Source organism: Rhinoderma darwinii, chromosome 4 (assembly GCF_050947455.1).
Source record: "Rhinoderma darwinii isolate aRhiDar2 chromosome 4, aRhiDar2.hap1, whole genome shotgun sequence".
NCBI lineage: Eukaryota > Metazoa > Chordata > Amphibia > Anura > Rhinodermatidae > Rhinoderma > Rhinoderma darwinii.
The window spans coordinates 211,421,233-211,444,997 of record NC_134690.1 but is presented as its reverse complement, the minus strand read 5'-3'; the positions used below and the strand labels follow the sequence as shown (position 1 = coordinate 211,444,997).

Genomic DNA, 23,765 nt, shown 5'->3' with positions numbered 1-23,765 from the left:
TATTAGATCTGTCAGTCATTCACTGACAGCAAGCCGATTAGGCTTCGCCTCCCGGCGGGGCCTAAATCGGCTTCCGTAATGGCAGAGCAGGAGACCATTGTGTCTCCTGTTGCCATAACAGCAGTCGCCAGTCCCGATTGCCTGTCAGGGCTGGCGATCTGCTAGTAACCGCTACGATGCAGCAATCGCTTTCGATTGCTGCATCGAAGGGGTTAATGGCAGGGATCGGAGCTAGCTCCGGTTCCTGCCGTTACAGGTGGATGTCAGCTGTACAGTACAGCTGACTTCCACCGCTGATGACGCCGGATCAGCTCCTGACCCGGCGCCATCTTGCCGGCAGCTACGGAAGCCGATCAGGCTCCGCCGCCGGGCGGATCTTGACCGGCTTCGGTGCTAGGCAGACCGGGAGGCCAGTATTAGGCCTCCGGTTGCCATTGCAGCCACCGGAACCCCGGCAATTTCATTACTGGGGTTCCGATGAGCTGCAAACACCTTAAGTGCAGCGATCGCGTTTGAGCGCTGCACTTAAGGGGTTAATGGCGGGGATCGAAGCTAATTTCGGTCCCCGCCGTTACAGCCGGATGTCAGCTGTAAGATACAGCTGAGATCCGGTGATGATGGTACCGGCTCAGCTTCTGAGCCGGTCCCAAACATTTGGCGTACATGTACGGCAAGATGCGGGAAGTCAGTACTTTCCATGACGTACATGTACGGCAAATGTCGGGAAGGGGTTAACATCCTTATGTTTCAGTAGAATAGGTAATGTTTGTAGTGGGTACAATAGTCTTGCAAATGATATCATCTTGACCAGATGACATCTGCCAAACATGGAGAGCGGCAATGCGTTCCACCTTTGAAGTTCTAGCTTTATTTTGCGGAAGATGGTTTCATAATTCATGTGGTATAAGGTTCCCGGGGTTCGCCCAATCCGGATCCCAAATATGTTATCTGCGCTTTCGCAATCTTAATCCCCTGGTGTTGGAGGCTGGTATCTGCTGTATGATTGTGTGTTGTTAATCCCAAAAGCTCGCTTTTGGTTGGGTTTATTTTGAAGCCTGCAAATGACCCGTATTCCCGTATCACCTCAAAAATTTTTGGCAGATGTTTAGATGGTTGAGAGAGAAACAGCAGAACATCATCTGCAAATACTGCAGATTTGACTTCTACTTTGCCAACTTGTATGCCAGAATATATCTGCCCATGTTCTAAGACATGTATCAATGGTTCCAATGCCAGGTCAAATAAAAGCGGTGATAGGGGACAGCCCTGCCGCGTTCCTTTGTGTAACCTCAACTTTGCTGACCTGAATCCTGGTGTACAAACAGCCGCCGTGGGATTATTGTATAATGCTTTTAAATAGACTCTAAATTCCCCTTGTATGTTAAATTTGTCCAGGACCATGTCCAGCCACCGCCACTCAACATTATCGAATGCCTTCTCAGCATCTAGTAATACAAGTGCCGATTGGTTGTGCGACGTTGGCCAAGCCATCGTCCCGTCCATGACTCCCAACACTTTCCTGATGTTAGTGACTGCTGATCTACCCTTTATAAAACCCACTTGCGATGGACATACCAAGAGAGGCATTAAGTGAGCTAGCCTGGCTGCCATAATCCTGGATACCAGCTTGAGATCTTGGTTTATTAATGATATGGGCCTATATGAGCTCGGTAGTAACAAGTCTTTTCCCGGTTTGGGTAAGACCCGGATGTGGGCCATTTTCGTTGCAGTCGGGATGGATCCACCCCTCATCAGGGAATTAAAATAGGACAGTAGCGTCGGGGTTATTTGTTCCTGAAGGATTTTGTAGAATTCAGCCGGGTACCCTTCAGGTCCCGGGGCTTTCCCATTTGGTAATGATTTTATAGTTAGCTGTAATTCTTCTGCTGTTATTGGTGCATTCAGATCATCCAACTGTCCCTGGTCCAGAGTAGGCAGGGTCAGCTTGGATAAGAACGGACTACCTCGTATATCTCCAGGCCCGCCAGAGGTCGCGTAAAGCTGTTGATAAAAGGCATGAAATATGCCGTTCATTTCTCTGGGATTAGCTCGAATATGGCCTTCACTATCTCTGTTTGGTAATATGTGTGTGTGGACGGAACCCTCAAGACAATCCCGCCAGCATCTTACCTGCCTTGTTGCCAAATCTAAAGAGCTTGGCTTCGTAGGTTGACCTCTCAAACTTCTCCTTTTTATCTAGCCATATTTCAAATTGTTTTCTAGCATCTATCCATTTATGTTTTTTTTCAGGGTTGGGATCAGCTAGGAAGGAGGAATATGCCGCTCTCAGACTGTCACTACTTTCTCTGTATTTCTGTTGTCTATTTTTTCCTGAATGTGACGTATGATATGAGCCTCCCTCGTAATACAGCTTTAGCAGTCTTCCAAAATAGCGCCTGATCAGAAGCAAGTTCCGCATTATCACTGGCATATTCCAACCACCATCCCCTAATCCGCTGTTGAAAGTCTCCATCTTCTGCTAGATTTGAAGGGAATCTCCATGGGATAAAATCCCCCCTGGGGTGTGCGTCGTGTCAGCACTAGCCGCATTGGTGCGTGGTCTGATATGATCATGTCAGTGATGTCTACCTGTTCTACGCGTTGTAGTAGCTAATGGCTTAAAAAAAATGTAATCTATTCTAGACCAGGATTTGTGGTATGGAGAGAAGTAGGTGTATTCCCTGTCATCCGGATGACTATATCTCCAGCTATCGGTTAGTTGTGTAGCCTGTGTAAATTCAGGCAATACGCCATCTGTGGCTAGCGTCGGTGCGTGGTTATTTCGTCTCCTATCTTCATCTGCGCATAGTACTGAATTAAAGTCCCCCCCTATCAACTTCATCGTACATGTGTCAGCTATAATCAATGTTTGGAGGTTCTGAAAGTAGGCGCGATTGTTTGTGTTAGGTGCATATATATTGTATACGCTAATTTCTCCCAGTGGTGTGTCTAGTAGTACTTGTAGTACTCGCCCTTCTGCGTCTACATTTTTAGATCGTAAAGTGGCGGCAAAGTTTTTGTGTATTAAGATCATCACCCCATTTTTTTTTTTTAATTGCTGGGGATCCGTATACCGTTCCCACCCAAAATTTACGCAGCCTAAAAAAATCTTTTTCTTCCAGGTGTGTTTCCTGGAGCAAGGCTAAGTCCGCTTTCATTTTACCAAGATGGCGTTCCATGTCACTACTTTCATAGAGGGTATTTCTATTTAGTGATTTCGTTGTCTGACCCTGTGTCTGTGACATATAGTGAGTGTTACATGCTAATAAGGAGTGGCTGAGAGTTTTGAATTTGGTGTAGTATAACTCAATTGAATTAATGTGACCACCATTTAACCATAGAACTCAACTATTAGATAACAATTCAACTTTCTCCATGTTCATCGGAGATTCCCAACTCCCCCCCTCATTTTTTCTCAGGACTTCTCTTTTTTCTGACATGTGATGTTCTCTAACCTACATCTATTTGTGGCCTAGTCAGCAATCCCCAATTTACAATACATCTGTAATCAATATTGTTATGCATTTTTCTGATTTAACTTTGTACCACTATTTTCCCATATCATTTAGCATCGACTACTGTTATATATATCATATCTAATAACAGACAAATTATTTCCAATTTCAGTCGTCTCTGGTACTCACGACTCCCGTCAACCTAGGAGCCGACACGCTTGTAGTTCTGGGTGTCTGCTACCCGTGTCTTGGGGTCTGCAGCGGTCTTTTTTCTTTTGGCGCTGGTCCCTGCGAGTGCGATGTTCTCTGCTGCGAGCGTCCTCTGGGAACGTTGTTTTCTGCTGTCGACGTTTCAGGGTTTTTAAGTAAATCTTTATACATCGCTTCAGCCTCCTGGTGATCCGTGTATATTTGCATGGTACCGCTTGGAGTTGTGACTTTTAATGTTGCCGGGTATTGTAGCTGGAACTTCATTCCCTTGTTATGGAATGCTGTGCAGATATTGCTGAATAATTTCCTTTTTTTTGAGACTTCCGCGGAACAGTCGCCAAACAGCATGACCGTGCCACCATTTATTTTCGTCGGTCCTCGTCTGGATTTGTACAAGCGTAGCAGCGTTTCTTTATCGGAGTAATCTAAATAGCGCACTATAACTTGTCGTGCTCTCTTAGGTGCTGTGGTGAATTTTGTCTGTCGGGGCCCACTCTATGTGCTCTTTCGACTTTGCACGGTCCCTCCATGTTTAGCGTTCTCGGTAGGTCGTATTCGCAGAGGCGTTTTAGGTGCGTGGCCAGTATTGTTTCCGGTATTCCCACTATACGAATATTATTTCGCCTTGACCTGTTTTCTAGGTCATCAATCTTGGATAGCATCTTTTGCTTCTCAGCCAGTAGTTCCTGTAGTGTGCCATGTGCGTCTGCTGCGTCATCTTCTAGCAGAGATATTCTTTGTTCGATTTCATCTAAACGTGTGCCATGTTGTGACACTTCGTTTTGTAGTGCCTTCAATGAGGCTGATACAGTATTAGCCAGGGTGTCTTGGATGTCAGGTGTAATGCGTTTGGCTACTTCAATGGCCAGCTTCTTGTAGTTTATCTTTGCCGAGGTCCCCTCCCCCTCTTCTTCGTCGGACATTATGTCTTCCTGATCTGAGGATGGACGGCCCATCTCCTGTTTCTCTTTCCGGGTGACCGGTGGCATCTTGTCCTTTTTCAAGTTTGATTGCTTTCTTTAGGGGTAAGTCTTATTTTTGTCAGGATGTGTGTGTTGCAAGGGTCCGAGACTGATCCAGCACGGGACTATCTCTGAGCTCAGTGGAAGATGGCGCTCCTTATCTCCCGATGTGCTGCTATGGTGTTTGGTTCCAAAATGTGCTCCCCGTTTTAATACATGGTCGTTTATAACCGTTGCACTATACCAGTGCAGTCAATTGCCTTGTCTTTTCTCTACCTGGTGTCGTGAGGGCAGTACTTCTCGACTTCCCCGTAGTCCGGTCTGAGGCTTCTCGGGTCCCTCGGCAACTATAACCTCCGGTAAACGCGGGGAGTCGTCTGTTGATGTTGGAATTTCGTTTGTCTGCCTGCTGCTCGGTGTAGTGTCGCTATTGACACTCCCGGTGTGGTTTTAGGGATTGCTGGATATGATAGTCGGTGTTATTTTGCAACGTAGGTCTGGAGAGCTCTTTTCTCCCTCCTCACATGGCAGCGCCGGAACCGGAAGTCCTCCTATTCTTCTTATAAATTGTCTAATTTAAGCCTGGTGAATAAATTTGCTAAAGGCCAAAGAATGAGGTAAGACGATGTTTTACAAAGATTGTGCGAAAAAATGGGTCCACACACAATCGCTAAGTCTATAGATATAGTTTACTTGAGTGCAATTGATACATATACAGACAAGATCAAAAGTTACAAAGAAGTAAACCGACAAAACTTATAGCAGCAGCTGAGAATTTATCTTCTTATCTGGTAGAGGCCACTGTTGTAGGACACCCAGAAGTTCCAATGAGAGTAGTGTGGGAGTCCTGGACACTATCACGAACATGTGAGCTCTTCTTTCTTTGTCTATTTAATATTTCTTATTGGCCTGACTGTTTCTAGTTTCCCCATCCACAATCCATTGCAAATCTCCAGATTCTAAAAGTTTCAAAAATACCCAACTTTAATTAGTATACATTCTTAACAGCTTTTAATGATTTGTTTAACAGGTGTGTGACGCACATCCGTGCTCTTATAACATCCTATTACTTGGTACCTCTTGGTACATAATTGTAAAAACTAATGCTAAATTGGCAGAACCAACTAAAATGACTCCTTTCCTAACAGACGTGAATCTGCAAAAAAAAAAAATTACTCGCTTTTAGGCAAGAGTTTGAATTTTACTTTATACAGATATATCATTTACGTCATAAAGAATTTTTTATCACCCATGTAATAAGATTTTCCTGAGATTTATGTAGCCCAGCTAGAGGAGGAGACAGCTGTTTGTAGAGGATTAATCGCAGTCTCTAACCACATGCACACAGAGCCAGCAGTAGCCACACAGAAGGAGAAAGTAGAGCGAGAACCTGTGAGGGACAGGATTTACCTTCCTTGTATCTCTGTTTCTAGTGATCGACTCCTCAGATTCACCAGTAACCTCCTCCTCTATCTGCTCCATAATGCACAGGAGAAGCATCTTACATTGCTCCTGATATAACAAGATCCAGCAGGAAGTAATACAGCAGCCGAGATAGTCACTGCATGACAAAGCAAGGGTTTAAAACTGCAAAAATCTTCCGTTTTAACTGGATACATATTTTCTTGACAGGGCAATTCTACTTATCAACCGACAAAAGCAATCTTTCACCGAGGCACATGTATCCAGGAAGCCGAAAAGAATAAGCGTTTTGAAAATTGCTGTTGAATTTCACAAAGGTAAAGTTTGTTTTGTTAACGTATTGAATGTAAATATCTATTGCGGTTTTCTGGGTAATCACTTTAAAAACCATTAAATTCCTTCTGACCGTTAAAAACACCAATCACCAGCACATACATATAGAACATATGATAATGTGGGTGGCATAACCCTCCCATGTACCTTCTGTGGAAAGTAACACATTTTTGTCGCTATTTTCAGGGAGAAGCCCATGGTTGCATTCCATTTTTAGCCACGTTTCAATATGCTGCCGTATGCACCATTCAGTCTTCATACAAAGTTTAAACAGAAAATAAGGAAAAATAAATATTGACCACCATAGGACGTAATGGCATGACACAGGAGCTGCCATCGGCGGCGGGTGCAGTCTGTAATGTACAGCCTACATACCGCGCAACTAATGGTATTGGACTTGCCTCCGATCCATGCCTTTTAATCCCTTAGATGAGTGGCTACAGAGGTAGGCGGCTCCCTCGGTCATCTCATCGGTGCCCCACAATGCAAAGGCACAGTCTAATAGATTATTTGTCAGTTTTACACTGGTAGGCAAAAATGCTTTGGTTTACTTATTTTATTTCTTATAGCGCCAACATATTCCGTAGCGCTGTACAGAGTTCCGCACTGTCCCCATTGGGGCTCACAATCTAAATTCCCTATCGGTATGTTTTTGCGGTGTGGGTGGAAACTGGAGTACTCGGAGGAACCCCACACAAACACGGGGAGAACATACAAACCCCATGCAGTTGGGTATGAACTGCAAGGCAATAGTGCTAACCACTGAGCCACCGTGCAGTATACAGCAGAAACATTCTAGCATTTTGAAGTCTCCTAGTCAGAGTGTAATAAAGTTTAGCTGTTTTTTAGGTATTTCCCCACAGGCAGGATACGCTGTGTGGGAATTCTGCAGCAATTACAGTTAAAGAAAAGTGGATGAGATTTCTGCAAATCTCCGCCACACACTGGGGGAAAAAAACACAGGAAAGTTGTGCGTGTTTTGTGGTTAGGCTTTCAAATCCGCAGTATGTCATTTTATTCTTCGTATTCTGAGCTTAGATCTTTGGGCCATAAGCTTAAAGCGGCTCTGTCACCAGATTATAAATTCCCTATCTCCTACATAATCTGATCGGCGCTGTAATGTAGATAACAGCAGTGGTTTTTATTTAGAAAAACGATCAATTTTGACCAAGTTATGACCTATTTTAGATTTATGCTAATGACTTTTTGACCGAGTGAATACAGTGAATGAGAATCAATCCAAAGCAGATAAATTGCATATGCAGGACATAGAAGAACATCATCAGTTAACGCCTGAGACACCTAAAATGTACTCACATTCAAACTAGTGCTCTGACCTTCCCACCCCCCAACTACTGTTATTCAATAAGTAACAATTAGACCGCAGTTTCCAGAGTCTCCAACCACCTTTACCAAATTTATCAGGGTATCCTCTGCTGTGATATATTTTTGGTAGATGGGTATATGTTTGTTCACCAGTTGCTTCCAATGTGCCAAGCTCGGATCTTCCGTATCCTTCCAGGCCATAATCACAATCTTCCTGGTACAGAAAATAACAAAATGAAAAAATATCTTGTCATAATGGCTCTGTATAACTTCATTCAGAATGCCCAATAGGCACAACTGAAGGCTAACTAGTCGTGGAAATTCAAAGTGTGTGCATAGAAACTCCACTACCTCTGTCCAAAAGGGGGGCAACTCTGGGACACAACCACACACAATGTAAATAAGTATCAACATCCGACTAGCAGCGAAAACAACTATCTGAAGTTAATGCTCCCATCCTCTGAGCCTCTTTTAATGGGGTTTGTACAGTGTTTACGAGTCAAGAATAGTTTTTTTGTTTTTTTTTATCCCCCCCCCTCTCAGAAAAGTTAATAACCGTTAATAAGTACCTGAAAGTGGTGCCATTAAAAAAAAGACAGCTCATACTACAAAAAAAACAGGCCATCATACTGCACCATTCACAGTAAAAATAATTATAACGCTCAATGTGGCGACACAAAAACAAATAAACTTGAAAAAATGTGGTTAATGTGCAAAAGTAGTAAAAATCTGTTGAAATTTGGATACCTTTTAATCATAATGACCTGCAGAATAAAGCGAACATGTCATTTTTACCACTCCTCAAACGCCATAAAAATGAAACCCTCCAAAAAATTTCGAAATTGCATTTATTTGGGAGGAATGATATAAATACAATCAAAAGTCTTTTAATACATGGTATCTACCCCACAATGGTTCTATTAACAAATACAAGCCCTCATACAGCTATACCGACAGAAAAATTAAAGTTATTGCCCTCTGAACGAAGTGATAAGAAACGAATCATTGCTACCTCAAGGCCTAAAATATCTGCGTCCTATATCTGTTAAGTATCTGGTAACGTGTAATTCTCTATTCTCTGCCATTTGCCAGTACACCCCTAGCTAGAAAGCGGTGAGAAGTTTTTATTCTTGGGCTTTCCAGCAGTCAGTAGGCTGCAGGATGTAGACTCGTGACACTCGTAGCCGGCTTCCCACAGGCAGACTGTAGGCTCGTGACACTCGTAGCCGGCTTCCCACAGGCAGACTGTAGACTCGTGACACTCGTAGCCGGCTTCCCACAGGCAGACTATAGGCTTGTGACACTCGTAGCTGGCTTCCCACAGGCAGACTATAGAATCGTGACACTCGTAGCCAGCTTACCACAGGCAGACTATAGGCTCGTGACACTCGTAGCCGGCTTCCCACAGGCAGACTATAGACTCGTGACACTCGTAGCCGGCTTCCCACAGGCAGGCTATAGGCTCGTGACACTCGTAGCCGGCTTCCCACAGGCAGACTGTAGACTCGTGACACTCGTAGCCGGCTTCCCACAGGCAGACTATAGACTCGTGACACTCGTAGCCGGCTTCCCACAGGCAGACTATAGGCTCGTGACACTCGTAGCCGGCTTCCCACAGGCAGACTGTAGACTCGTGACACTCGTAGCCGGCTTCCCACAGGCAGACTATAGACTGGCATAAACAAGTCTCTGTATTTTGTGATAGGCTGTAATGGTGAAATTGAACTCCCTGTTACTGCATTACCTTATATTCATGTACTGCTTCGGTTGGAGGCAAATATATAGTCTACACAACAGTGGCGTGCTTCAACCCTTGGGGGAAATACAATCTTATGAAAGACTATATATTTGATTTATTTTATGATTTGTATTAATAGATCCAGCTGTCCATCAGGATCTTCCTCATCCAGTGGTAGCCCATCTTGCTGCATTTTTTGACCTCTGGGACATGCTTGTGTGTGAATGCCTTGAGTCTAGCCTTTCTCCATTGACAGATGAAGCAACTAGTAAGGTGGGATCTGGTTTATATATGTGTTCTAGTGCTCATTTGAAAAGTAAACGTAAAAAAGAATATTTCCTTGTTAAAAACAGTCAATTGGATGCTAGTCCTGTTTTTTCTCAATGTGTTAACAGCTTCCCTAGGTTTATAACTTTACAATACTTTTACTGTTTTTGATATCTGTTGTGAAAATATTTGTGCCCCAATTATTTAGGCCTGGACCAGTTATAAGTAGTGAAATGATTCAATCTGATGGTTACTTTGATGTTTTAACTCGTCTTTAACCAGTTCAGGACCGGGCTATTTTGCGCCTTCAGGACCAGACACCGTTTAGCCATTTTTAGCACGTGTTAGTTAAATGGTTATAACTTTTTTATTTGTTGGGCTAACGACGTGATTTCTGCGAGGTTTTTTCCGTAGACCATGCAGGTTTCTTTTTTTATTGTTTTTATACACACCTTTTTTGCTATTTTAGAATTTTTATTAATGAAGGGGAAATCCCCAGTTACAGGGGAAATCAGCCCTCTCATAGTGACGATTGTCACTAACTGGGCTGTGCTGGGTCTAGTAAGACCCGGCAGCAGTCTGTTAGTGACGGCACCCGGCGATCATGTGACCAGTCACATGATCACCGGGAGGAATAGAGACAGCACCGCTGCTGTCTCTATTCCTATACACAGCGTTCGTTGAGCGCTGTGTAAAAAGACATCGGAGAAGACAGAAGCAGCTAAAGCTGCTTCTATCCTCTCCTCAGGGTCCCCGGCAGTCACTGACAGCCGGAGACCCGACATTCAGCTGCCCAATCGCGTGGGCAGCAAGTTAAAACCCGAGCCATAAAAAGTCTATGGCTCGGGTTTTAAGGACTCTGACCGCTCGCTGTAAAAATACAGCCAGCGGTCGGGTACCAGTTAAAGAGGCTCTGTCACCCCATTATAAGTGGCCTATCTTGTACAAGATGTGATCGGCGCTGTAATGTAGATTACAGCAGTGTTTTACTATATGGCCAAGTGGGCATTGTACAGAGGAGTGTATGATTTTGACCAATCAGTGACCAATCAGCGTCATACACTTCTCTCCATTTACTTTGCACATAGCGATATAGCTATATCGCTATGTGCAGCCACATACATACACACTATAACGTTACTGCAGTGTCCTGACAATGAATTTACATTACCTCCAGCCAGGACGTGCTATGTATTCAGAATCCTGTCACTTCTGTAGTGTCTCTGTGATTTACAGCATAGCAGGCGTAGTCTCGCGAGATTACGCTGTAAACTGTCATTTACAGCGAGATCTCGCTGTTCTGTAAATCACAGAGAAGTGGTCCCTGACGAAGCAACAGGGAAACGCGCGTCGGGTGCAGCAGCGGTCCCCTCTCATCCCGGTACTGATCTCCTGGCTAGCGTTGTACTTTGTAGGTATAGGTATACTGCTGTTTGTGTGATATATATGTCTGTGATTGTAATTATACCTTTTTTATCTCATGCAGGGACCAGAAATGTCTGAAAATACAGAGCTGTTTTCAGGCGAAAACATCTCCTGATTATCAGAAGTTTTTTTAACAACTCGCCTTTTTCGCTGCATTTTTTACGGCTGTTTTTGGAGCTGTTATTCAATGGAGTCAATGAAAAACGCCTCCAAAAACATCCCAAGAAGTGTCCTGCACTTCTTTTGACGAGCCGTCATTTTGCTCGCCGTATTTTGATAGCGACGCGTAAAATAAAGGCTCGTGGGAACAGAACATCGTAATTCCCATTGAAAGCCATTGGCGTATTAGGGGCGTTTTTTCAGGCGTAATTCGAGGCGTAATACGGCAGAATTACATCTGAAAACACTGCGTGTGAACATACCCTAAGACATAAGGAATTTCTTGTTTTTCCTTTTCTCATATTTAATGTTCTGTATTTGCTTATTCCGTCTTGCAGGTTTTCTCCTGCCTCAGGTGGCGTGATCGGTTCAGGCTGGTGTCTGAAAATGTTGGCTTAGAGAATGATGATCTAGCTTTGCTAACACTTCACTGGAACTGGGTTGCTAAGCATTCAGTGAAGCAGATTTCGCAAATCTTCCTTGGACATGATGATCTTCACAGGTTGGGGTCCGTTGTCAGAGCAATGTTTTTAAAGTTTGGTGTTTTTCTTCTTTTCTTTCACTAAGAGTATTTTTCCTGTTTGTCATAAAAATAACTTCTACAAGTCTCCATTATGATTTCCATTCTTTATGTAAAAAATATTTTTAGTACATATACCCCCTGAAATTGGAAACGGTTTTCCATTTTATTTCGATCCATTCTGCTACTCAGCGGCCTTGCTATGCTAGTTTATACACGGTAATCCCTGCTTTCCTGATGTGACTTGACGTAAACTCTAGAGATACATGGCAACTTTGGTTGCATGAAGCGGGCATCGCAAGTAATTATTGTAAACGAGAGGTCTCATTACTACATGCGACGTGATGTGACAGATGCTGGATATTTAATTGCAAATCGTATATAACTTTTCTAGCAAAAATTTGCCCTGCAACTTGTGTGTGACTTGATGTCGCAGTGCAGTCCTAGCCTAAAGTACTTGTAAAAGGTTCATGCTCAAAGTCCGCTGCAGAGCACAGTGTGAATTTGTTTCTGTTCTAGGCTTTCCCAAGAAGTCCAGTCCATATCTGTAAATATTCAGGAGTGTCTCTCTGGATCGTCGTCTTCTCAGTCACCTGCAAGCATAAAATTGTTGCAGAAAGTTCTAGGTAGACCACTACCATTCAAGGTATTTATATTTAGTTCATGACAATATAACTTTTATTTAACCTATTAGTTCACATATAGCTTCACTGAGCAAAGTAAGCGTCCATACCCACTATTTGGTAGATATGGTAAAATTGTTTTAGTTGTTATGAAGCATTATTGGGCATACTGGAAACTGTGTTCAGTGGATAAAAGTTTGCATTGTAATTGTATTAGACAATTCAAGGACCAGAGTGGGGTTTTCTTTCATTCCTTTCTTTTTTGGGGGGGTTTAGGATGTAATTTAGTTGTAGATTCACAGTAGGGAAGGTTATAAGATGATTCAGCTCCAGTACAGATGTAGAGTGGAAGAGATCATCCAAATCGAGGTCAATCCCACTATGTTGAATGTTGTGCATTCTTTATGTGTTTCTCCACTTTGACCTATTTTTGATATAATACCTAAAAAACTTTTTCTCTTGTACATCGTATATTCTACATTTGAATACTTTTTGAAATGCAAATCCTTTAACGAAAATTACAGTTTAAATAAAATCCACAGGATTTGCCATAAATGTTTGATAGGTGCAGGTCCTTACTCTGGGACTCACAACTCTTTTTAGAGCGATTCTCCCTGACCCCCGTCCTACCTTTTGGCGCTGGGCACATTTTGCTACGCAGTTTCCATAACCCCCAGAGAAGTGAATGCAACTCACGGAAACAGCGTAGCACAGCGAGTGGAGTGCTTTTCAGAACTTGGGAGCTCTAGAAACAGCGTGGCTCGCTTTGCTACATGGTTCTTCAAACTCCCATTTACTTCTAAGAGAGTTCCGGAAACTACGGAGCAAAACACTTGTCTTTTTCCGGATAACCCGGCCACCTCGTCAGACAGTGGCTAGAGCCTAGCAGCAGAATGTAGGACTGGGTCAGGGGGCCCCCCTTTAAGAGAAATGTGGAACCCCTGTCTTCCGTACATTTATGGAGTTTTGTGTGGATATGCCATAAATGTCCGAGATGGGAATACCCCTTTAAGATTTTTGTGGCAAAACACTCTTCAGCCTTTTGATTTAAAAAAAACAAAAAAACCTGTAGTACTTCTGCATTAGCTTAAACATAAATACCTTCGAACATGGACAATAGTCTTCCGTTGTGTCTGTAATTTCCTGACCCAATTTTTTGTCACCTAAAACTCTTCCAATTAACTGTACAAACAATCTTTATCTTCCAGATTGTCCCGAGAAATTTGTGTCTGTACCCAGCATTAGCATCATTATAGATGTGGTCATTGGCTTGTTACTGTTATGTCCTTTTGGTGTGTAAATACATTTTCTCTTGGTTTCCTGCTTCAACGTTTTATTTCATCTTATACAGGAGGATTTTGTAGTACAATGTGTGCAGAAATTAAAAGCACTCAGTGCCTCACTTAGTGTCATAGACCTGAGGCCAGTGAAACAGGACAGCACATGGCAGCTGGAGATCTGCAAGTTAAAGGCGGCTTGCTTAGCTACGGAAGCAAAGTTCAACTTGCTGCAAGCTTGGGCATCTATTCTTAAAGCAAATCAACAAGAAGACGTTAATATTGGTAACTTTATTTTTTTGTTAAGTCACGTATTTTGTGTGATCTATTTTAACAGGTTAGCAGCATTTCTGTAAAGCTATAGATTTCACATTTTATGATGGCGTTTATGGTTTTAGAGGAGGTGTACAATAAAATACCTTTAGTTTGTTAAATCACAATTGTTATCTCTGAGTCTTTTGCATCTGATCTTTTGAGAGACTGGATTAGTTTGTAGTAGTGTTAGGGACCTTTTTTTACAGGTAGATTTTTTTTGTCCAGGAAACGAGCGGCGATCGACAATACAGCATATGTGGATCAGAGCTCGTTTGCTCCATTTAAATGGAGCAATGATCAGAGTGTATAGGGTCCCTAAAAATTGTTATGATTATTCATCTCCATGCTTTTGCATCTTGTCAGCAGCACATCCCCTCTTTACATACAGTTGTGGCAAGCAACTGTTTTTTTGGGTCGATTAAAAGATCTGATCAGCTGACAAACAAGCTTTTGCTTGTTCAATGGCTAAGCGTTTGCCCTGTTTACACAGCGCAATGATCGTTAATGAGCGTTCATATGAACACTCGTTCGCCCCATCATTGGCCCGTGTTAAAAGGGCCTTAAGAAAGCCATTGCTATTAGAATTTCTGACCAGCTGAGTGTTAGTTAAGGAACTTTTACTGCTAATTTTTTTGTATTCTGTCGTATTTTTCTTAAATGTCTGATTAAAATAAGCTTTCGTCATTCTTACAATTACCCATAATTTATGGTCTTCTTAATTTAAGAGCATCTAATTGAGTCTGTGGAATTACTGAGATCGCATGTAAAGAAGCAAGGTATTCTTCTTGGTCCTGGAGACAACAGTCAAGAAGAGAGTGTGTGTAAACCACTAAACCAAGAATGTTTGGCAAAACTTTCATGTCGGGTTCAAATGTGGCCTGGAATGGAGTACCTCATGCTCTTGTGGCAGTACAAAATGATTACTGATCTGTTGTCCCATTCTTACTATGTTAGGTGAGTATTTGACCACTTTATATAAGGAAACCGTACTACATGCAGTAATTTTATCTGTTGAATAATTATTGACCACGTCTTTATCTTTTCTTCTGCAGAAAAAACATACAGTCAGACCTAAACCAGCTGGTTGCATTTTGCCTTGAACATACGCCAGTATCTGTAGAGCAGCTTCGAGCCTTCTGCTACCTTAGTCAGCGATCTGAGGTATTGCTTTATTTATTCTGAAAAAAAGGCAGGTACACAGTAGAGCAGTGTGCATGGAGCCTGAACAGTGGCACATGGAGCCTTTATTTATTAGAGACTTTTGCACTCCATCTGGCACTGTATGCTTCTGTATGGCACTGTGTTATAGAGATATTATTTTATAGAAGCAACTATTAATTATACAATTAACTAGTGCTTTTTTTTTTTTTTTTTTTTTTAACCCACAATCCTTTAAGAAATCTTGAACATTGCAGTGCTAGCTGTGCAGATAAAAAGTTTAAATGTGGGAATTCAATTTAAGGTCCAAAATTCTGTGATTGTTAATGACATAATCTATCTTGATTGAGGTAACATCACTTTTTTTTTTCTCCTAATTTGGGATGCACGTGCATCGCCAAACGGTTCGATATCGTTGTTTTATGTATTTCGATATTAAGCAGTGCAGCCGCACAGCTCAGTATAGTAACACATGAATGTATGAGAGCGTGGCTGTGGCTGTGTAATACAGCCATTGCCCCGCTTCTGAGTCCTGACAAGTGCGCGCCGTCAGCATGGTGTGATGCGGGCAGCCCTACACTAATGAGCGGTGTCACGGAAGCCAGAACATGGTGGGCACGCTGCAAAACACCCCCATGTTCTGTCAGTGCCTGCGCCGTCCATTAGTGCAGCGCCGGCCGCATCACTTCATGCTGACCGCGCGCACTTATGTTAGGAGCGGGGCAATGGCTGTATTACACAACCTCTCATCTCCGCCGTTATTCCCCAACCTCTCATCTCCGCCGTTATTCCCCTGAATGCTGCGATCAAAGCTGACTGCAGCATTCAGGGGAAAATGAGAAGGGGGGATGCCCCTGGATCGTGTCACAGGAAATTCCTGTGACGCGATCGAGGGCCATACCATATATGGCCAGACAGCCCAGGGTCCATTGAAGGACCCCAGGGCTGTCTTACCATATTTCCTGTTAGGGAATACTTAGGTATGTCCTAACAACTGCCTGTGTACTATACGTATACAGGCTAATGTACTGGCATATATCTGATATATGCCAGTACATTAAAGTTAAAAAATAAAGTAAAAACATAAAGTAATATTAAATTTAAAAAATACATATACGCCTTTTTTTTTTTTTTTACAATAAACATTAAAATAAGTCTCAATACATAAAACATACATATTCGGTATTGGCGCGGCCGTAATAACCTGCACAACATTTTTTTTTTTTGCGTCATTTATGATGTGTACGCTGTAAAAAAAATTAAAAACTTCTTTCACTTATTAATGTAAGGCACGAGGTGTCATGAATTTAACCTCCATGTGCCTCACGTTAATAGTAATTAACCCCATCATGTACCTCACACATTAACCCATTATGACTGAGAAACATGATGGGGTTAATTACTATTAATGTGAGGCACATGGAGGTTAAATTCAGCATCATACCACGCGCCTCACATCGGCAAAGTATCGTTTTGGTATCGAAATCGCAATACTACACGAAGTATCGGTATCCAAGTCAAAATTCTGGTATCGTGACAACCCTACTCCTAATACAGAGCTGCAAATGCCCTGCCTCCCTTCACTGAGCCATACAATTCTGGCTGCCTGTAGTCGCGACTAGGGGGAGCTTACACATGACCGTTATTGAATTCAATGGCAGCTATATACGTCTTACTGCAGTATACTCCCCTAGTGGTGGTTGCAGGTTGCCAGAATTCTATAATTGAACTTTATACAGAGGATTTGGAGCTCTCTAACAGAAAAACTGCGCTCCAATCTATAAAAAAAAAAATATCAATGCAAAATATTTAATCTGTTTACAAAGGAAATTAACCAAAATGATTCTCAACGGTGGATATTTACGTTAAGGTTCTGCATACAAAACTAAATGTTTTTGGGCAAATTTACAATGCCAGTCTTGATTATCATCCTCCCTGGAAAAAGATGCAACAGATTTATTAAGTGCATGCCTCTTAATAAATCTTGTCGCTTCTTCCCGCTGGCTGTGCGCCATCCATTCCCCCCAACCCTTTTATCGGACATCATATACAAATGTGGGTATACCCTCATCGCTACACTTCTCTCCTCCATGTACCCTCAGCATGTGGCAGCTCGTACAAGGTCTTGACACCGGGCAGTGTCGGGGCCTTATATGTAAAACGGCACCTACAGCAACGTTGTAAACCCATGCCCCCTTTCATAAAAGGGCTGAAGTTGGCGTAAAAAGGCTAAAACTTTTGAGCCCTTCTGCAACTTCTCTATGCCAGAAAACTGGTGTAGAAAAGTAAGTTCCCCCTTTGCTTTTAGGGTTAATTCAGATTTGGTGGAAGAAATCTCCTGGGATATATTGCTGTGAATGTGTGGCAAATCGGCAACATTAGAGGTATGCTACAAATTTGAAAATTTGCAGTATGCGGAGAGCGTTGTGAGAAGTACAGTTATATGCACTGCGCTGGTTTTTATTGCGCATTTTTGGGCAGAACCTGTACTGAAAATCTGCAACCTTTATAGGGGTTTGTTGTTTTAGACTCCATGATTTAATGGGTACTTTATTTTTCCCCAGGTATACATTTAGATTTGATTTTCCTTTTCCGTACTGTTCAGTAAAAAACGAATCGACTTTTTTTTGCACTTAAATTAAGGATTTTTATTACAGGTTAACTCCAGTGATGTTGCATTATTGTGGTCCGAGATGATCAGCAGCGTATTGGCGTCTTTCTGGAATAGTACTGTAACCACTGACCCAGATTATTGGGCATCCTGGAAACTACACTCCTGCCCAGATGATGCCAACATTCCACAAGCTCTCATGGAACTTTCTATGAAGGTTTGTAAGAAATGCACTTCACAACAACTGTATATCATCATATACTATTAGACTAATATTGTGATGTTATTAAAAGGGTTATTCATGTGAGACGTGAAACAAACGTGTAAAAAAAGAAATACCTGACGGATGCCATCTGTCGCTTATAGACTCCGTGTAAAAAAAAAAAAAAAGTTGAGTTAATGTACACGCAGCCGTCCAGTAAAAAAAAGTATTTATTTAACGGTTTCAAATATGAGAGTCTATGGACTGCAGATGGCGCCTTCGTCGGGCATCCGCCACACACAAACTCCCATGGTAAAATAAAAAATGTTACTGGATGGCTCTGACAGATGCCATCCATCGTCCATAGGATACATGCACACTGCGTAATTTGGTGCGGAAAATTCACATTAAAACCTCTGATAAATTCAGGTAAAATCTGCACCTGATTTTGATGTATTTTATTGGTTTTTATGTGCATATTATGCTGCCGATTTTTTTTTATTTATTTTTATTTAACTTTTTTTTTATGTAGAAACTTGTCAGATACAATTCTGAGACAGAAACGCAAGATAAATACACATGCTGCAGATTTAAAATGACACACCAGCAGGTCAATTTACATAGAGAAAAATTAAGTGTAATTGAGATTACTTGAAATGCAATTTACTTTGCTACATAACACTGTGTTATGCTGTGGATTTGCTGCATGCCAACCCGCACAGCAAACCAGAAGGTAATATGCATCGTGGCTATAGACTACCATGCTAAAAAAGTATGCGTTTAACATACACTTTTTTTTTTACTGGATGGCGCAAGATTTTATTGAATTGGTATCATGATAAACTTGGATTATTTATGCTGTTCACATCATATTATAGCCTTCCGTCTATATACTTTAGACGGACAGTTGAAATATATCCCACTGTATAGGTACAATGGACAGTGATTTCAGGCGCTACAATGTCGGATTGCCTGTCCAGAGCATCGCAAGCGCTCTGGCTGGGGACTCTGGTCCTGGGGAAGCCCTTGACGTCTATATGGACAGTGATGTCGAGAGCTTTTCAATGCCGGAGTCCCTGGGCAAAGCATCGGAAGCGCTCTGGCCGGGGAACTCAGGCTCTGGAGGAGCCCCTGATGTCACTGTACATATATGTCAGGATTTTCCCCAAACCCATGGCTAAAGCGGTTCCAATGCTCTGCCTGGGGAGTCCGGCATTGGGATGCTCCTGACATCACTGTCCATATATGGACAGCGAATTTGGGAGCTTTCTTACAAATACGTTTAACCTATACCTGTGAAGAATGCTATACAGTGGCGTTCATTACCCATAGGCTTCCATGTTAAAAAATAAAGAAAAAAGTATTGAGGTATATTGTTTGCTTTTTTTGCAGAATACCTCCGGATGAATTGAGTAGTTTGTTCCATCCTTCAAAAAAAGGTGTACTGACGTATACCTGCCCTAGCAGGTCAAAAAATTTACTATGGTTTACGCCAGAAAACTTGCATAAATTATACCGCAAATCTCTAGTTCGTAACTTGATTTTCTGGTGCACAGACTGTCAATGATGCGCCTAATTTATTAAGAGACGTGCCTATCAAGGAATTAGGTGCATCTCACTCCAACTTTTAAAATTGGCATTTAAAACGTCAGTCTTCATTAATTGCCCCCCACTGTCTTCACACATAATTCAATTTATAAAAAAAATCTATTTGATTTATTATTAGATATAAAAATGAGCATGAAAATTCATAAATGCTGTACACATGCTTCAGACCTAGCCGTGGCAATACCCACACATTACGTGCATTAGTAACCGTAAAGGCCGTTAAAAAATTGGGAAAACAAAATCAATACGTTATGCATACTGTATTGTTTTTTTATCTTTACTGTTATTAAAGGGGCTTTCCAGCCACTAAAAATTGATGGCCTATCCTCAGGGTAGGCCATCAATAGCTGATAGGTCTGGGTCCGACTCCCGGGACCCCCACCGTACAAGCGCTGCTTTCCCTTTATTTCTACTTGCTCACTGTGAATCTTCAACACTTGTTTAGCGGCGATTCACAGGTATTGCAGCCTTTTCTCCAATTCATAGCCGCTAAATGCGTGTCGAAGATTAACAGTGACCATGAAGAAATGAAGGGGAAGCAGTGCTCGTACAAGCGCTGCGGAACCTTCAAAACAGCTGATCGGCAATGGTCCCAGGAGTCAGACCCTGACCCATCCGCTATTGATGGCCTATCCTGAGGATAGGCCATCAATTTTTAGAGGCTGGAAAACCCCTTTAATGCACGTTCTGGACAATGTGTAAGTATTGCCGCAGTTAGGTTGTTGAAGAATGTGTACAGTGTTTATGAATGTTCTTGTTCATTTTAATATATGATCAAATATATTAAATTATATAGGTCTGAGTGCTTGTTAGAGAACCCAATCGTTTGTTTCTAATAATTACATATTTTGGGATATCGTGCCCCAATTTAGTGCACGAAGATCGATTTACAGGTTTGCATTACTTTTTCTGTGTTCTTTTCTATGTTTACGGCGCTGTGCCTTGTAAACTATGAAGAGGACGCAGCGCTGGTCGCTGCAGTTCCTTCAGTTAGCTGATTGCTGGTGGTACTGCAGTCTGACCACCACCAATCTAAGGATAGACGATCAATATAAAAGTCTCTGAAAATCCCTTTAATTTCTAACGTCTCATTCTTGTCAGTTGTTTGTAAGCTTTACCATTGAAGGACAAAGCACAATGCTTCTAGATGAACCATGCCTTTATCTACAGTATTTTGTTAAACTGTTATTTTTTTTTCAGGGTCCTGGTATTTTAAACAGAGCTGTGTTGTCAAAATGCTTCTGTGAAGTTCTGACAGGCAGCAGCAAGGCGGCGTCATGGGATGTGAATGGGCTTCAAGTCCTGTCTTCACTTGTGAGCCTTGGAGAGCGGGTTGAGAGACTTCAGCAACTTCATGAAATCAGTTCCACTCTCTGGACTAATATGGCAGTGTCTTCCTTGGCAAGTTTTAGGTACAGAATTTGCAAAGATAAAAATAAGGAATTAAGATTGTAGTATGTTTTATTTTTTTTTCCTTCAAGTTTTCTCAGTATATTCCATGCTTTATCTTTACCCAAATATTTTATTTTAACTGCACTACAAACTTATCCCCTGTCTTAGCAGCAACAACTTGTTACTTGTACTCATTGTGTTTATCTTTTTTTATTTATTGCTCGTAACAATACCAATATACAGTACATGGAATATATAAAACTTTGTAGTATTTGTTATTAAGAGGAAGATGCATCTTCCTCACCTTCCAGTAGCAGGTCATTCCGGTTTACCTGTGTGCAGGCTCTTGGAAAACATTTATAAACCTACTCGCTCAAAAAGAAAAAAAAAATTCAATGAAAAGGTAAATTCGAAACAGGAAAGCAGTTGAGGAGGGGAAGCTGCAGCAGTATCTCTCCCCCTGCATTTTGTGTGAGACTCATAACTGTGAGAGGGAAGGGGGAAGACATTTAATTTGGCACACAGCACAGCTCTTATATACTCAGCAAGTATAGATTTAGAAAATATGCAGAACGTTTTTCGCTAAACTAGATCAGCTAAAGAGTGATTTTTTTTTTTTTAATTTATGCTAAGAAATTAAATTCTGCATTTTTTTTTTTTTAACAGAAATACAGATGCCAAACTTCAAGGTCTTCTGTTATATCATCATTTTGTTGCTCTGAAGGACCTTGTACCAGAAAGCTTACAAGAGGAATTTTTGCAGTATTGTGACCATCTTCCAATGAAAGACCTTTCTGCCTTTCACTATATCCAGGATATCCTGAGAGACTGGTCTAATCAAGAAATATTACCGGAAAGCATTGTTAAGCTCTGGATGACCTGCCTCCAGCAGTTTTATGCTGACGTTGATGATGCAGTTCAGGCCTCCGAAGCAGCCCATCGGGGTTCTCTGTGGATTAATTTGGGTTTGCTGCAGATTCACCTTTGGCTGCCACAAACTACTTTTGACCCAGCAGTAAAAAGAAAATACAAATTGCAGTATGCAGAAGAGGAGGTAAGTGGGTATAGTTTCAACTAAAAATAACATTTAGGTTAAGATGCGTTACTTATGTAATGATTGTATATTAAAGAGGCTCTGTCACCACATTATAAGTGCCCTATCTCCTACATAATCTGATCGGCGCTGTAATGTAGATAATAGTGGTTTTTATTTTGAAAAACGATAATTTTTTAGCAAGTTATGAGCAATTTTAGATTTATGCGAATTAGTTTCTTAATAGACAACTGGGCGTGTTTTTACCTTTTACCAACTGGGCGTTGTACAGAGAAGTGTATGAGGCTGACCAATCAGCGACCAATCAGCGTCATGCACTTCTCTTTTTTCCAGCCCAGCTTCTTTCACTGCACAATCACACTGGGCTGGGGATCACACTGGGCTGGGGATCACACTGGGCTGGGGATCACACTGGGCTGGGGATCACACTGGGCTGGGGATCACACTGGGCTGGGGATCACACTGGGCTGGGGATCACACTGGGCTGGGGATCACACTGGGCTGGAACAATGAGAAGTGCAGGACACTGATCACTGATTGGTCAGCGTCATACACGCCTCTGCACAACGGCCAATTGGTAAAAAGTAATAACACGCCCAGTTGTCTATTAAGAAACTAATTAGCATAATTCTAAAATTGCTCATAACTTGCTAAAAAATTATCGTTTTTCAAAATAAAAACCACTGTTATCTACGTTACAGTGCCGATGAGATTATTTGGGAGATAAAACACTTGTGACAGAGCCTCCTTAAGGCTGGATTCAGACATGCAGTTTTTGTAGCAGTTTGATGCAGTCCTTTGAACCAAACAAAAGTGTGAAGTATCAGTCTTTACTTTTATAATTTCCTTTTTTTTATTTGGATCCACTACTGCCTTGGCACAAACTACCACGAAAACTGCATTTGTGGTTCCAGCCTTGCGTTTACCAGAAATTACACCGCAACCATGGGTTGCTACCCTTGCCACAAGGGGGCTGAGACTAATATAAGTGTTTGTTCATCCCACATAAGACTTTTCCCCTCAAATGTATACAAAACAAATTTTCTTAGAGTTCTTCTTTCTGTCTGTCTTTGGTGCTCTGTGTGTTCTAGGGTTCCACTTGTCCCTCTTTAAATCTTGTCAAAAACACATACTCCGAAAATGAAGAGATCTCGTCCTGTTTTTCATTGCATTTTTCTAAACTCCCTTATCTTATGCATGAATGCAATGTTACACAGATTTTATGTAGATTTACGATTAATTTTTAAATCATATTTTAGCAGTATTGTGTTTATTTTACCAGACAATGTGCACATTTTATTACACATTTTGTTTTTGTTTTATTTTAGCTGCATGAACTGGAGCTTGAATGGAAGACACGCAATTTGTCATGTAGCCTGCTTACAGGAAAAGAGCTTAATGATGATGCATTGCAAAAACACACTCACCCTCATATCAGGTGGGACTGTAATTTATAACCGTTAATGACTCCCTGTATGAGATTATGCACACATTCTGGGACTTCATCATAACTTTCTTTTTCAAAGTATTCAGTATATAAACAGAAGGTCATGCACCATTTCTCTAATTCCGGAGGTGGGTGTGCATTCTAAATGGGATGACCACGTCCCTTCAGAACATGAATAGAACCGCACTCCAGTAGTTCAAATGCTTCACATAGACTCTATTTAGTGAATAATACAGAATCCACTGACAGTAACTACGTTTT

The 23,765-nt window shown here is 41.7% G+C and overlaps 1 protein-coding gene across 8 annotated transcripts in view; it reads left to right on the top strand.

The window, feature by feature from the left end:
- The window catches only part of MDN1 (midasin AAA ATPase 1), a 314,285-nt gene that overhangs the window by 191,228 nt on the left and 99,292 nt on the right, over nucleotides 1–23,765 (top strand). For 5 of the 8 annotated variants that reach the window (XM_075862155.1, XM_075862154.1, XM_075862151.1 and 2 more), the window contains exons 52-62: nucleotides 6,260–6,366; nucleotides 9,586–9,719; nucleotides 11,636–11,805; nucleotides 12,337–12,463; nucleotides 13,792–14,002; nucleotides 14,758–14,986; nucleotides 15,085–15,193; nucleotides 17,848–18,018; nucleotides 20,812–21,023; nucleotides 21,670–22,057; nucleotides 23,386–23,495. In XM_075862155.1, coding sequence (XP_075718270.1) covers nucleotides 6,260–6,366; nucleotides 9,586–9,719; nucleotides 11,636–11,805; nucleotides 12,337–12,463; nucleotides 13,792–14,002; nucleotides 14,758–14,986; nucleotides 15,085–15,193; nucleotides 17,848–18,018; nucleotides 20,812–21,023; nucleotides 21,670–22,057; nucleotides 23,386–23,495 — 1,968 coding nt within the window. The remainder of the gene's footprint in view (nucleotides 1–6,259; nucleotides 6,367–9,585; nucleotides 9,720–11,635; nucleotides 11,806–12,336; nucleotides 12,464–13,791; nucleotides 14,003–14,757; nucleotides 14,987–15,084; nucleotides 15,194–17,847; nucleotides 18,019–20,811; nucleotides 21,024–21,669; nucleotides 22,058–23,385; nucleotides 23,496–23,765) is intronic. The other 3 variants (XM_075862158.1, XM_075862156.1, XM_075862153.1) reach the window with 1 other exon arrangement.